General features: G+C 30.8%; 2 protein-coding genes across 2 annotated transcripts; both read right to left on the bottom strand.

Annotated features, from left to right (window-relative positions):
• LBD15 (LOB domain-containing protein 15) lies at positions 1–1,437 on the bottom strand. Its single transcript, XM_011078308.3, has 3 exons — positions 1,292–1,437; positions 866–1,124; positions 1–577 (listed from the first exon to the last, which is right to left on the bottom strand). The coding sequence occupies exons 1-3, from the start codon at positions 1,303–1,305 to the stop codon at positions 179–181; spliced, it is 672 nt and encodes a 223-aa protein (XP_011076610.1). The 5' UTR covers positions 1,306–1,437; the 3' UTR covers positions 1–178.
• Positions 1,438–8,598: 7,161 nt separating this feature from the next.
• Positions 8,599–9,635, bottom strand: LOC105160970 (uncharacterized). The gene has a single exon (XM_011078516.3). The coding sequence runs from the start codon at positions 9,383–9,385 to the stop codon at positions 8,753–8,755; it is 633 nt and encodes a 210-aa protein (XP_011076818.2). The 5' UTR covers positions 9,386–9,635; the 3' UTR covers positions 8,599–8,752.
• Between the last annotated feature and the right edge of the window lie 3,647 nt (positions 9,636–13,282).

The following is a 13,282-nucleotide window of genomic DNA, read 5'->3' as shown; positions in this document are numbered from 1 at the left end:
TTCAACACGAAGATTTGGTTTATTGCAAGTATATATAAATGATACAAAATTTATAAATAGCTCAATTATATAATTAACTATTTTGAAAAGATACCAATAATCTATTTTATTCCTCAGTAATTAGCCTTCCTCGAGATTGAGAATATGCGGTGAATAATGTAGAAGGCTGTGAAATAATTTAACCAAAATAGGTGATATTTTCAGTTGAGATTGCGGTGAAGTCAGCAGCAGTAGATGTAACCGGGGTGTAAATGGGGGAGGACGAGGGCGTTAGAGGAAGCGAAGGAGGAGGAGGCGGTGGTGGGGGTGGAGGGAGCGGCGTGGGTGGCGGTGCAGCAATCGAGACGGCCCCGGACGAAAGCAGTGTTACATGAGAAGTTGGAAGCATACTGGTTTCCCTATACTTGTACTTCAAAATCTCAGCCCTCACAGCATTTAATTCTGCTTGTAGAACTTGAACTTGCTGTTGCAAAGCAGAGATTGCTCCCATGCAACCATAAACTGGATCTCTTAGCCTTACGTTTGCCTCATAAACAAGACTATTTGCAGCATCTGCTCTTTGGCTTTCAGGAACCTCCTGTAATGAATATAACAACATAAACGTATGAAATTACTTAGAACAATTTGAACATAAATGTTTCGGTTTCAGGAGGGTTTTTCTCGTTGAGTCTGTATGATTTACTTTACTTCCGATCATTCTTTCATACCAAATTAACGCGTACCAAACTAGTCTAATACACGCGTGTACTTATGCTTTTCTTTCTTTTAACACTTTTACTTTTCACCTCAACCGCCAAATTTAAGATGAACGCAAGAGAATTTATAAGGACGATGATTAAGAATTAGGGTTTATGTATATGGATACCATTAGCATCTTGGAGACGTTGCTCGCGCCAAAGACTTTGTGAACGGAGGCGAACTTCTGGGGTTCATGAGGTGAGAAATAAGGAGAAAAGGGGCATTCTTGAGCGCAACGACGTCTCAAGAGCTTGCAGGCGGCGCAAGGGGTGATGGTGTTTAGGGTTCCGGAAGGCCCCAACATATGTCTTCTTCCTCCCATCTGATGAGGAAAGGCATCGGATTCTCTCTTGATCTTCTTGCCTATCTCCTGATCAAGTCTCTCCCTGCAAAACCAAATTCCTCCAATCAAAATTTTAATATTGTCAAGAAAATATATATATATATATATGAAGCCTACAAATATAGCCAGTTCAATTTTACTACTACTTCAAAATTTAGAACTTAGTTTCTCTGGAAATCTAGTTAGACCAGCGTAGTTCAAATTGTATACCTTTCTGTGGACATTCAGGCATACTACCTGTTAATTGAGAAAACAAGAAGAGGAGAGAGAGAGAGAGAGAGAGAGAGAGAGAGATGGAAGAAACAAATATAGGAGGATAAGAGATAAGAGTGCTTAAAAGGCAAGATAAAAAGGAAAAAGATTGTCCATAGTTTCTCAAGAAACCCCCAAAAAGATATGATTAATTAGGAACTGAAAATGAGGTTTAAAGTTCCTTTCTACATTAGCAGTTTAATCTAGGGCCCTAGCTCTTCTTCATGTACGAGGATTCATCATTCATTAGAAAAAAAAAAAAAAAAATCGTATGCACTTTTTCATCCATTATAATTAAATGACTAATATTAAATCATTGTAGACCAATATTATTTCTAATAGTCAAATAAAACAATATAAGAACTTTACGTATTAACCAAATTTCTTATAATTTTTAACTATGGCTGATATTTTAATCTCGCCCGAAGAAATATTGGCTAATAGCATAATTTTAATTACAAAGAAAGGGTTTAGTTAGGATTTTATGAAAATTAATGCCAGCTTTCTCATGTACGATCCTCACGTGTGAGTCTTCACCTGTGTTGACTTCCGGAACAGGACTGGTTGTAGTTTCATACACATTCTTAATTTGATTTTCCTTTCCACTTGATGCATGTGGACTTGCTTCTTTATAAGAGACAAGAAACGCAGAAATCCCTTTAAAAAATGGTCCAGCGCTGTTAATATTTGTACTCATTGCACCAAAGGTTGTACTTTTGATGAATGTAAGTGATTATCCATAGCATTATAACCAGCTTGAATGACAGAAAATACCTCATTTTTACCTTATGTCAATTTCAAGAATTTCTTTTATGAACCCACACTAAAAGAAATAAGTTATTCCCTATGCTTAGAGTTTGAAATATGGATGCAAAAATATAAATTCTGATCACGATTAATCAATAATGATCATGGTTTCACTTACGAGCAAAACATTTGTTAATTATAATTCTAAGTTGAGATTAATCTCACATCATCAGTAATTTTCACAGAAAATGATGGGGCACCATCAAGATAAACTGAGTTATTTTCACATCTCTGACTAAATATAGCACGTTGCTAGTCCATTTGCGACATCTCACCTAAAGTGTTCCAAATGATAAGTTTCGAAACTAAGAAGTTTACACCCTTAATTCTTTTAATTAGTTCTACTACTTTAGGGGTTTTTTTTTTTTTTTTCTTTTTTCAAACTGACGCAGAGACATGATCTAGCACGTGATAATAATTTTGATTTTATTATAAATATAAATTAATTTTAAGAACTTAATAGTAACAAGATCGTTTTGTGTAGAATAATTATCACTTAATATAATATTAATTAATTAAACATTAAGTAACATTGTTATTTCAATTTCTTGTCACTAATTAATATTCTCTTTTGCTTTCGTGTTGTATCGAGAACATATTTACCTAATTAGTCAACCTAAACCTTATTAAGGTTGAATGCAAAAGGACCCATAATTAAGAAAAGACTATGTCAATTAACATAATTAATTAATTCTAAGCACACCTGAGAAAATATGGCTTTTCCCTATATTATTAATTTACTATAATTGAAAAATAAAAAATTACGACGAATACTAATTAACAACGAGTGCTCAACAGCTAACTAGTAACATTAGTTTCTGCAAGTGAGACTTCACATTAGCTTCAACTAAAAACTATACCAAATATTTTGGCAATGGATACGTAAAATTATAGTGAATGTTAATTAATTAATCATGACCAAAATTTATGTTTTCGCATCAGTTCCTTTTCTACATTTAAAAATTTTCAAAAAGTGAAAAACTAAAAATATTGAATTTATATTTTATGAGACTGAAAGTATGATTTGGCGAGGGATGATTGGAGGAAAGAGAGGTAGTAGTTTTGCTTGGGTGTGAATGGTGTGGAAGGTTGTTTCAAGGGTGGGTGGTGATGTAGGGAGAATAAAGAAAAGGGGGTATGTATGGAGTATACATTAAAACTATGCATAATTTTGCTTATACTTTAAGGAAATGACACCATGGATTCTTGTTTGACCCGTATTTTAAGGCAAATAACCCGGCCCGTTGTTCAGAATATCTCAGTCCACAGGCCTGCTGCGTTCTCCGTCCTGCCGCTGGCGGCCAACCTGTGTTTCTCCCCAATCAAAATTGCCTCATGAGTGTGTGTTGTGTGTGCATGCAATGTAATTTAATTATATATGTGGATACAAATTATTAAATGTGACGTATAAATTATTTTTCATATGGAAACCCTAAATTCCATTCTTGGGGTTTCAATACTTTGGTCTTGGAAGTCCAAATCTTAGCTGTGTGTTTCAATATTTTACCAAAATTATTAATGATATCTTAATCTAATCATTAAGCTCAGTTGAAGTTACATGAATAAATTCAAAATCATTTAAAAAAACAATAATATTAACTAAAATATTAATGAATATGGCTAAAAGTCATAGTAAATAATTATTATAACCACAGTAAAATAAAATCGACGCAAAAAATTAGTTTCTCCATCATAAAAAAAGTTACTTGCTACAACTAAGAGCCATGGTTAAAAGTCATGACAAATGTTTTAGCCACATTCTCGCAAAAATCATGATAAATAATTAATCATTGCGTTGTCGTGATCAATAACTATTTGCTACTGCTAATTATTATTAACCATCATAATTAGTCATAATTAAAATAAATTGCATAATTAAATACTAAAGACAAAAAACAATCATGTGACTATATTCTTGCAAGCTATGTTATAGGCTGCTCACTCAATGTCACGTTACTCTGCATTTACACACCAACTGATCTCAAAGGGTATCTGTTGAAACCAGGCCAAATTTAATTAGCAAAAAGCTCTCATAATTAATAAATTATGAATTTGATTTTTATCCGAATATGAATATTAATCAATTGTAATAAAAGTTATTAATTAATAATACATATTTAATATTTATAATTGATGTATATTGTTAATAATCAAAATTTATTATATAACTGAAGTCGATTTATTAAAAAAATATTATTTTATCATATCTAAGCTAGTCAAAGAGAAATTCTAACTTGAATTGGGTTTGGACAGGCCGAAACCAATTATATAGCAAATGTAATACACTTATCGTGTATTGGTGTACAGTTTATAAAGAATGACCAATTATATAATAAATATAATACACTCACTTTGTAATTGATTTGATTCGATTAAACCTGATTTGGGGAGTGAGGGAGAGGGGGAAAGAATTTGTTTGGGAATTATTTAAAGTTTGAATAAGCAACAAAAACATTCTAAGTCTTTGGGGGGTCAAACTAGTTAGAAGCATACATTGAAACCAACCACCTGAATTTGAAATATAAATAGGAAGAAACTAATTAATTTTAACTATCATTTTCATCCGTCTTTGCTTCTTAACATTAATCATTTATGCAAAGAGTAAGGAGGCTGTTTATGATTGACCTAATTCCATCACTAATTGACCTGGTCAATCTATCACAGGTAGACTTAGTTGTGTCATCATGTCCACCTCCAAGAACCCTGAGGAGGAATGTATTTTGTTGATGGTGGGAACGAGGTCATGTACCTTTTTTTTAATTCATTTTTTAAGGATTATTATATTGATCAGTACATGTAGTTGTTGGTTATTAATGTAAATATTATTAAATTGTGATAGTCATATGTAAATTGGTATAACTATTTGTGACTGAAATTTATAATATAATTATAATTGATTTATTTTTTTAAAAAAAAAGAAAGAAAAAAATAATGAGTAAGGTTAGTTTTCATTATGTGAAGTGATCAAAAGTGGGATTATATATATATATCTTTTTGGTCATATATAAGGGATAATTACACCGTAATTTTCTGAGGTTCAATATAATTATATATAGATTTTTTGTGATTTGAGAAATTATATTATACAATACCGCTGATATTTATTTCCTTCTAACATATAAAATCCGTTTGTTAGTAAAATTCACAGAATTTCACTAGAAGAAAATGGCTCCTACAAAAAATTTTGATGCTAAAATCAGCATCGAACCAATTAACAAACAAAATTATCATTGCTAATCTACATTATTTAACATAATTTAAATAGCTTGTCGCTAAATTCGTTAGTAAGTACTTTTTCTTACTAAATTTATTAGCAAATGAAATTATTGTATTAAATGTAAATTAGTAAAGAAAATTTTACTTGCTAATAAACTCAATGTTAATCTTTTTCAAAATAGTTATTAAGTCATTTTCTTATAGTGTCTGCATAATGAAAATTCATATTTCTCTTGGAATTTGATTGGAAATGCGATGTAATTATTGGTGTGTAATAAATTACATATGATGGGTAAAAGTAGTCTGAAGCTGAAGGAAAGGATAATTTACTTTGTGTGATGATGTAGGCAGGATAGACAGCGTTGCTGGCTCAAATGTCAAATAATAATTTTAGTTGATCAGCACAAGTCCATTTTATAAATAATAGTAATATTTATATATCTAATATGTCTTTCATTCATTTATTAGATTCCCTGTGTAGTGTGGGCATATGTTGTGTCAGACTATAGAAATTCTAATTCACAGACTTTCAATATAAATATGTTTAAATTTATTACATTTAAATTCAAAAATAAATCAAATCCATCTACCTACACATTTAAAACAGTTAAATAACAACTCGTTGTTTCCTAAAAAGAGAATGAAATTAAAAAACACATAGTTTAGTTTGGGTTAAATTACGTGGGCGGCCCCTAATATTAGATTTAATTACACAATACTCCTATTCTCTTATAAAATTATAAATATATCTCTAGATATCATAATTGTAAGTATAATAGCACCCTCTATTCAACGATGAAATCTACAGAAACACTTCCTAGATATATTACACTAATACTCCTCAAGAAATATATTTTTAATTTTATAAACGATAATAACGTATGTGTATAATTAATTTTAACCTAAAGAAGTATCCAAGTAATTTACACTTTAATTTGACATAACCTTTTTTGTTTATCGATGCGGATCCAACCCGCTTAAGTACTTTTCTAGGTCTGAACGGGTCAAGTCAGCCCTAAGGTGCCCAGTTCCTGATGGGTCATCAGAATCCTAATCAATGGCCCATATTAAAACATACGATGGCCACTCCAATTGAAATGTGGAGTACAAATTGGGCCATCATTCATGAAAAAGGGTTAAAGTTGCTATGTCGTTTGATGTTCCAATTTTGTAAATGTGTTGAGAGCCTATAAGTATTTTTGGTACGTAAATGATCGTAAATTCATAATGACTGTTTCTAAGATGGCATTCCCATAATATTATTTCTATATCATACTCTTAATTAGCTACCCATAAAATATCCACCGGGCCTTACTCGGGTAGAGTTTGCATCTTATTTATTAAATTTTGTTTTCTCTTTTTTTTAATAGATGTCTGTACAAAAAATGCAACGATTAATCATAGTTAATTATTATGGTAATAATAAAATAATTATAGTAAATAATCATTGTTCACGATCATGCAATAGTTGTTGATCTTACTATTTACGAGAATTGATAAACATTTGTCATGGCTAAAAGCCATGATAAATATTTAAGAGCCATGGCAAATAACATTTTTTTGGTGAAAATTTTATATTTTTACTTCGATTTTATTTAATCATGGTCAAGAAAAATTATTTATCATGATTTTTAGTCTATAGCTATTAAAATTATATCCAATAATTATTTTTTTTCTAGTGTGAACATGAAATTTCTCAAATTTTAAATACTATTTATTAGTTTTATGTATTATTTAATAATATTAGAACAATATGTTATTTGATAAATTATTCTTTAGTCCTATTAAAGGGCATGGGACATTTGTGGTCCCACATTCAGAAAAATTAACACGTTGCCCTTGTTAAATAAAAGTACAAAATTGGCCCTACTGTTAAATTTTGTAGCCGCGGGAGGCATATGCCCTGCACGTGGGCGTTATCTGGCCACTTGTAGGGAAAAGCTGAGGTGCTCTAGTTGTTTGTTGAGGGTAAAATATCTTTTTAATTCCTTTAATTGAACTCGTAAGATTTTTGTTTGATCATAATTTAAAAACTAATTTATTACTTTATATAAAAAAATAGGGGATAATTAACACTATCATCTCCTAAGATTTGGTATAATTACACATAGATTTTCTATGATTTGAAAAATTACATGTAAACACTCATCTGGTTTGCTCTCGTTTAACAAATAAGTCCCTCCATTAGTAAAAAATTATTGAATTTACTAACTTATTTCAGGTCAAATAAATTTTTTTATAACCAAATTTTTCTCATATGTCCTCATTCTTTAACGCATGTGAAAAGGTATATCTTAATTGTTATAAGGGTAGTTTAGTCCAAACAAAAAATAAGTGGAAGAGTTTTTTATTTACCACTTTTACTTTTAAACTATTTAAATTAAATTAATTTAAACTAAAAATTATAAGCAACTTATGTATATTGAGTTGTTTTTGCAAACGTATTTTTTCACTTCACCTATATTTCCTAACATTCCCAACTTCCGTTACTATTTAACGACAATACTTTCTATAGTTTATTTCCATTGCAAGACAGAAGACACTGCAAACACGTTGTCAGGTCACATGAGACAATTTTCATGACCATGTAAAAATATTGTTTGTTTGTGTTTTTATTTTCAATTTTCAGTGAAAAATATGTTAAAAGAGACATTTGAACTGGAGCTTATTAGAAAGCTATATCTGATTTGGGGAAAAAAAAAAAAAAAACATTTCAAGTGAATAAATGCAGGACTTGAATAGTTGTGATTGAGCCACATATGCATGCAACTCCAATATACCTCAAAATGTTAATCAGTGAGCCTTTAATTAACATAAACTCCACAATTTTAGACTTTCCAGAATTTATTTAAATATATAAGAATTAGTATTTGTATGGTACGTTGAAATATAATGTTTTTTCTTGTTGATGCATGTATGAGGAAACTACAATGTAGATTCAGTTTTAGTGAATCGAATTTTTTTTTTCAAATTTCATTACATCTTTTATTTCATTTAGAACACACGCCACGAATAAAGAATACGTCATTTTTTTCATTTAAGAAAGGATTTGACATGTAGAATGTAAGTTAAATGGACTATCCGCAGCTTCAATGCGTGTAACGTTGATGAACATTCATCAATTGCATATATTGATATTAAATTTGGAATTATTGATCTTTTCATCCGTTTTTAAATTTGAGCGTTTGAATGATTTAATGAATAGTGTCGGTGCATGAGAGAGAGAGAGAGAGAGAGAGAACTGCTCTAGAAGAAATCAAACTGAGATCTTGATTCAACTTGTCTCTAGGATTTTCTTTTCACATAAAAATCAGGACATTATCAGAAATACAGTTATGATGAGTACTAGGTAGATGACTATCTCATGATGTACAAAACCAACATCGCACGAGTTCTCTAACGTGAATTGCTCGTGCCATGCCCACCAACAATGGACGACATGACCTTCTTAACACTCTTGATTGGGTAAGAATAACCCATAAACCTCCTCTCATTCTTAGGACCAAAGCACAATGTTGAAGTAGGAGACCTTTTACCCGACTCATCATGGTATTCGTCCTCGTCTAGCCCGAAATACACTGTACTAGTCGACCTCGAACGAGCTTTAATACTACCTCTTCGTGCATTCACCGGCGTCGATGGCAATGAGCACGATGAGGACGAGAAAGACGACGAAGAAGACGAAGGCGGCGGCGAGAACGCTCGCGACGCGTTGATTTTCCTGGACGAAGCTCTGGCGAAAATGGAGTTGAAAAACCTGGAATTCTTGGAATTCTTCTTCTGCAAGGGACTTGGACGTGGGCTCGACTGGTACGACGGCGGCGGAGTCAGCGGCGGAAGAGGGTCGTCGTTGAACGTGTGTTTAGGGGTTCCAGGCTGAGACTCCCACAGGAAGGGGACGGAGCCGGCCGCGCCGCCGTAGTACAACACCCGGAAAGATGCCTCGCCCTGCTTGGAGGAGTTGTACTTTTCCCTGGAAAGCAGCCTGGAGAAATTGAACTTGTCATTTTCTGACCCTGTTTTTGCCATTTTCTCTTCTGTAGGGAAATGGAAAAGTGTATAGCAAAATCAAGAATTGGAATCAGCTAGATCTGAAAGTGGAGTGGATTTGAAGGGAAATGGGGTTGGCGTTGGAGATCAGTTTGCAATAATTTATAATGTAAGAGATGGCCGGAGAGTGTGGTCGCTGATTATTGGTTTCAGCAATTGCATCAACATGATGTTGACTCCAAATTTCAAATATAAAAATGTGTAGGTACATGGAATGAAGCGATATTTATGAAGCAATTATATGGCTATTTTTCTTTTTCTTTTTTTTAGTTGAAGCAATTATATCGTTAAGTATATGAGTTTTGGACCCAATTTTTATTTCAAATTTATTTTATTTGATATAAATGACGCAATTTATATATATATAAGATGTATTTATAATGAAATAAAATAGAAAATTTAATTCGTGGTTGAAGATGAAACAAATGCATTAATAGGCATTTGGCACTTAGTCACCTTATATAATAAATATTTGGTATTCTTTTGGCTGGTTCTAGCCTTGTACTTTCTTCATTCTATGTTTCTTTTCAATTTTTCTTTTTTTTTTAAAAAAAAATTGGTTATAATATAATATATTTTTTTCTTGATATCAATTATAGCAGTTATAAAATTTATAAAAAGAAACAATCGTCATGTGGGGATGAAAAAGAAAGAAGTTTGTGAGAACTGAGAAGAAAGAAACATGAAGTGAGGTGAAAAAATAAAAAGATTATAATGTGAGTTTTATTAAAAATATCAAAATGTGTAAGAAAAAGAAATATGGAAAAATGAGGTAAGAGAAAAACATAGAATGGTGGGTTGAGAAAAAAAATTATAATTATGAAATTATTAAAAACATTAAAAATTCCTATTCTGGTTAAATTTTTCTTTGAAGGAAATAAATAGATTAAAAAAGATAAATTTAAATATTCAAAATTAGTTCGATAATATTTTTTTTATAATAGTGTAAATGAATAGAAAAGTTATCTTTAATTCACTATATATAGCTACCATAATTAATGGACCCTAATCTCTATCAAAGTTGTTTTTTTCTTTTTTACCAAAATTTATTGGGTATTTAATTTGCTCAATTTGATATGGTCATAGTTTGAGCATCTTCCAGTCTGTTGATGGTATTCCTACATAAAGAAGCAAACTCTGTATTTTTCAACAAGGTTCGGATTTGGAATGTTGAAGTAGAAAAGGTTTACAATTTTCCTCTCGTAATTTTGATATTTTTGTTTTTTTATTTTTTTAGGTAGAAAATAGATTTTATAACTTTCAAATTTTTTACGATTTCGATCTTTCAGTCATCGGTGTTGGCAATGTAGCAGAAAACAAGCATGTAACCTGTACGTTTTTTTTGTTAATTTGGGTTTTTTTTTATTAGTCGATTTCTACCAACACGAAAGCAAACTTTTGGTCCTGTATCATATGTATTTTGATATTTTAATCTTTTATCTTTCTGGGGTATTAAAATAAGTTTTGTAACTTTTAAATTTTTATGAGTTTGGTTCATTGAATTGATGAATGAGAACAAAAACTCCAAATTAAAAAAGCATGTGCAGCGTACATATTTTTTTTCCGACAATATTTACAAACTTTGATAAGTGAAGAACCAAAATCGAGAAAAATTAAAAAATTACAGGCTTATTTGCTACCTTAAAAAAATAGGCAAAATGCAAAAAATACCATACGAAATTTGTATTTAATCCAAGTAGATAATTGTTTATTTAAATTTGGACCATTGTAGTAGTGATTAATTTCATGACTTAATGATTACCATTTACTATTTTCACATCCCATAAATTTGTTTGAGCTGTAAATGATATAAACCATCAGCCACTATTATCCCATAATATGACCATATAAAACGATAATTTCAGTCGATCGGCATAATTCAATCGGTAAAGTTGAGATTCCACAACTCGTAATAATAACGTTGAGCATATGATAACCAATAATTAAACAATTAGACTATCAAATTGATGATTGATTCATCACGGTCTAATTAAGAATCATCATTTAATATTTTCACATTTCATAAATGTCATAATTCTATCAACGAGGTCACAGGTATGAGTCCTGCCGAGGTATATGTATTATTCTATTTTAATAGTATTTGTTGGTCTATTATAATAGTAGATACTTGATGAGGGAGATCATTTAATTACCTAAATACCCCTACTTTTTAAGGCATTTATATATCTATAGTTGATTATTTTGATCAATTTTGACCAGGTTTACCGCCATTTTCTGATCTCATTCGACCCCAGTTTATTTTCGATCTCACCTTTTCGACCCCACTTTTCTAACTTAAGCATCTGAGGGTCATCGTCGAGGGCTACTCGGCTAGTCTTACGCTTGCTTTGTTCTAAGGATCCACTTACAGGTAGTTCGAAAGAAGGATCTAGCGACCCGACCTTGGGATCCATATCTAGCGATCCGACCCGGATTTTGTGCGATCTACATCAATACTGATTAATAATGCATATTCAATATTAATAATTTATTTATATTAATGATTGATAATTAAAATTCATAATTAAATTGTAATCAAATCACTAAAAAATGATAAAAAAAAAATATCAGATTTCTTCGAACTATGAAAAATATAAACCATTAAGAAAGTAGTGGATGTGGGCCGATCTCAACCGTTTAAAATTTGCAAGGTGATGAACAAAAGGTAGTTAAGGATAGATTTTGGTTACAGGTGAGGATGGGTATAATAAATGACAACTGCCTCTTTTAAGTATTCTTTTCTTTTCTTCCCCTTATTGGTAGATCTGCGGAAACAGATTTTTTTAAAGGCTAAATACACTTAAACTCCCACTCAAAATGAGAAATTATACTTTTTTTATAATAAAAAATTAAAATTACATTTATACCCCATACCAAAAATTCTTCCTTTACACCTGATGTCATTCTGTTAAGGTTTTGATAAAAAAAATACTAACACTAACAAAAAAAAATTACATAAATTTTTTATTTTGCCCCTTATTTAATATTTTTTGTGTATCTTTGTACTTAAAGGGATAAATGTAATATAAATGTGAAGTGAGGTTAACATTATTATAATTTTTTTTATAAATACAAAATTATTACATCGGAATATTAAACGAGGGATAAGATTAAAAATTTATGTGTCAATATTTTTCGTCGAAACCCTAACGAAAGAGGGTCATATGTAACCAGTAAATTTTCAAAGGGGTGTAACGTGTAATTTTAAAACTTCTATGGAGTAAAGCGTAATTTTATATTTTTAGAGTGAGTGTAAGTATAATTATTTTGTTTTTCTATATGGACAGGAGCATTAATATTTCAATAAATTGAGCAATATATCGATTCAATCATTACAACACAATTAAGAACAATAAAAATAAGTTGCAATAAACTTATAAACTCGTATAGAATGAGACAAACATACATACATTTAATGATGTTCAAACACATGAACTCGAACTTATTAAAGAAACTCCTACCTTAACCATACGTCGTTGATATGCGGAGCGTAAGCTTTAATCATTTCGGCATTGCAATTAATTAACAGATGTGTTTCTAATCAAATGTTGAATAAAAATCTTGAGGCTTGTCCACGAAACCAAGAGCGTGTTTTACTTGTCTGGATAACACGAAGAATTCCTTAATTGGTTTGTAAGAATCGCATTAATGGGGTTGGTCGAGAAAAAATACCAAAGACGCGACTCATTAGCCGAAATTATGTGTAACAATTATTGGTTTGAGTTTGAATTTTACGGATACAAATTTATTGTTTAGTATTTATAATAATGTCTTGTCTATTTGTTTATTCTGAATATTTTTGCTATGTTAAAAATATCGATATATTGAATATTCATTTAATTCAAATATATTAGATGATTTAATAATGAAGTTTAT

Source organism: Sesamum indicum, linkage group LG4 (genome assembly GCF_026168435.1).
Source record: "Sesamum indicum cultivar Baizhima isolate 11 linkage group LG4, ASM2616843v1, whole genome shotgun sequence".
In the NCBI taxonomy this organism is placed as follows: domain Eukaryota; kingdom Viridiplantae; phylum Streptophyta; class Magnoliopsida; order Lamiales; family Pedaliaceae; genus Sesamum; species Sesamum indicum.
The sequence above is the reverse complement of the archived record's forward strand: the minus strand, read 5'-3'. Positions and strand labels throughout refer to the sequence as shown.

Bases quoted from the DNA above. Each gene is read 5' to 3' on its own strand.
- LBD15 (XM_011078308.3), bottom strand. The intron at 578-865 runs GTATCCATATAC...TATTCATTACAG, and splicing joins ACGTCTCCAAGATGCTAATG to GAGGTTCCTGAAAGCCAAAG.
- LOC105160970 (XM_011078516.3), bottom strand. From the start codon at position 9,385: ATGGCAAAAACAGGGTCAGAAAATGACAAGTTCAATTTCTCCAGGCTG.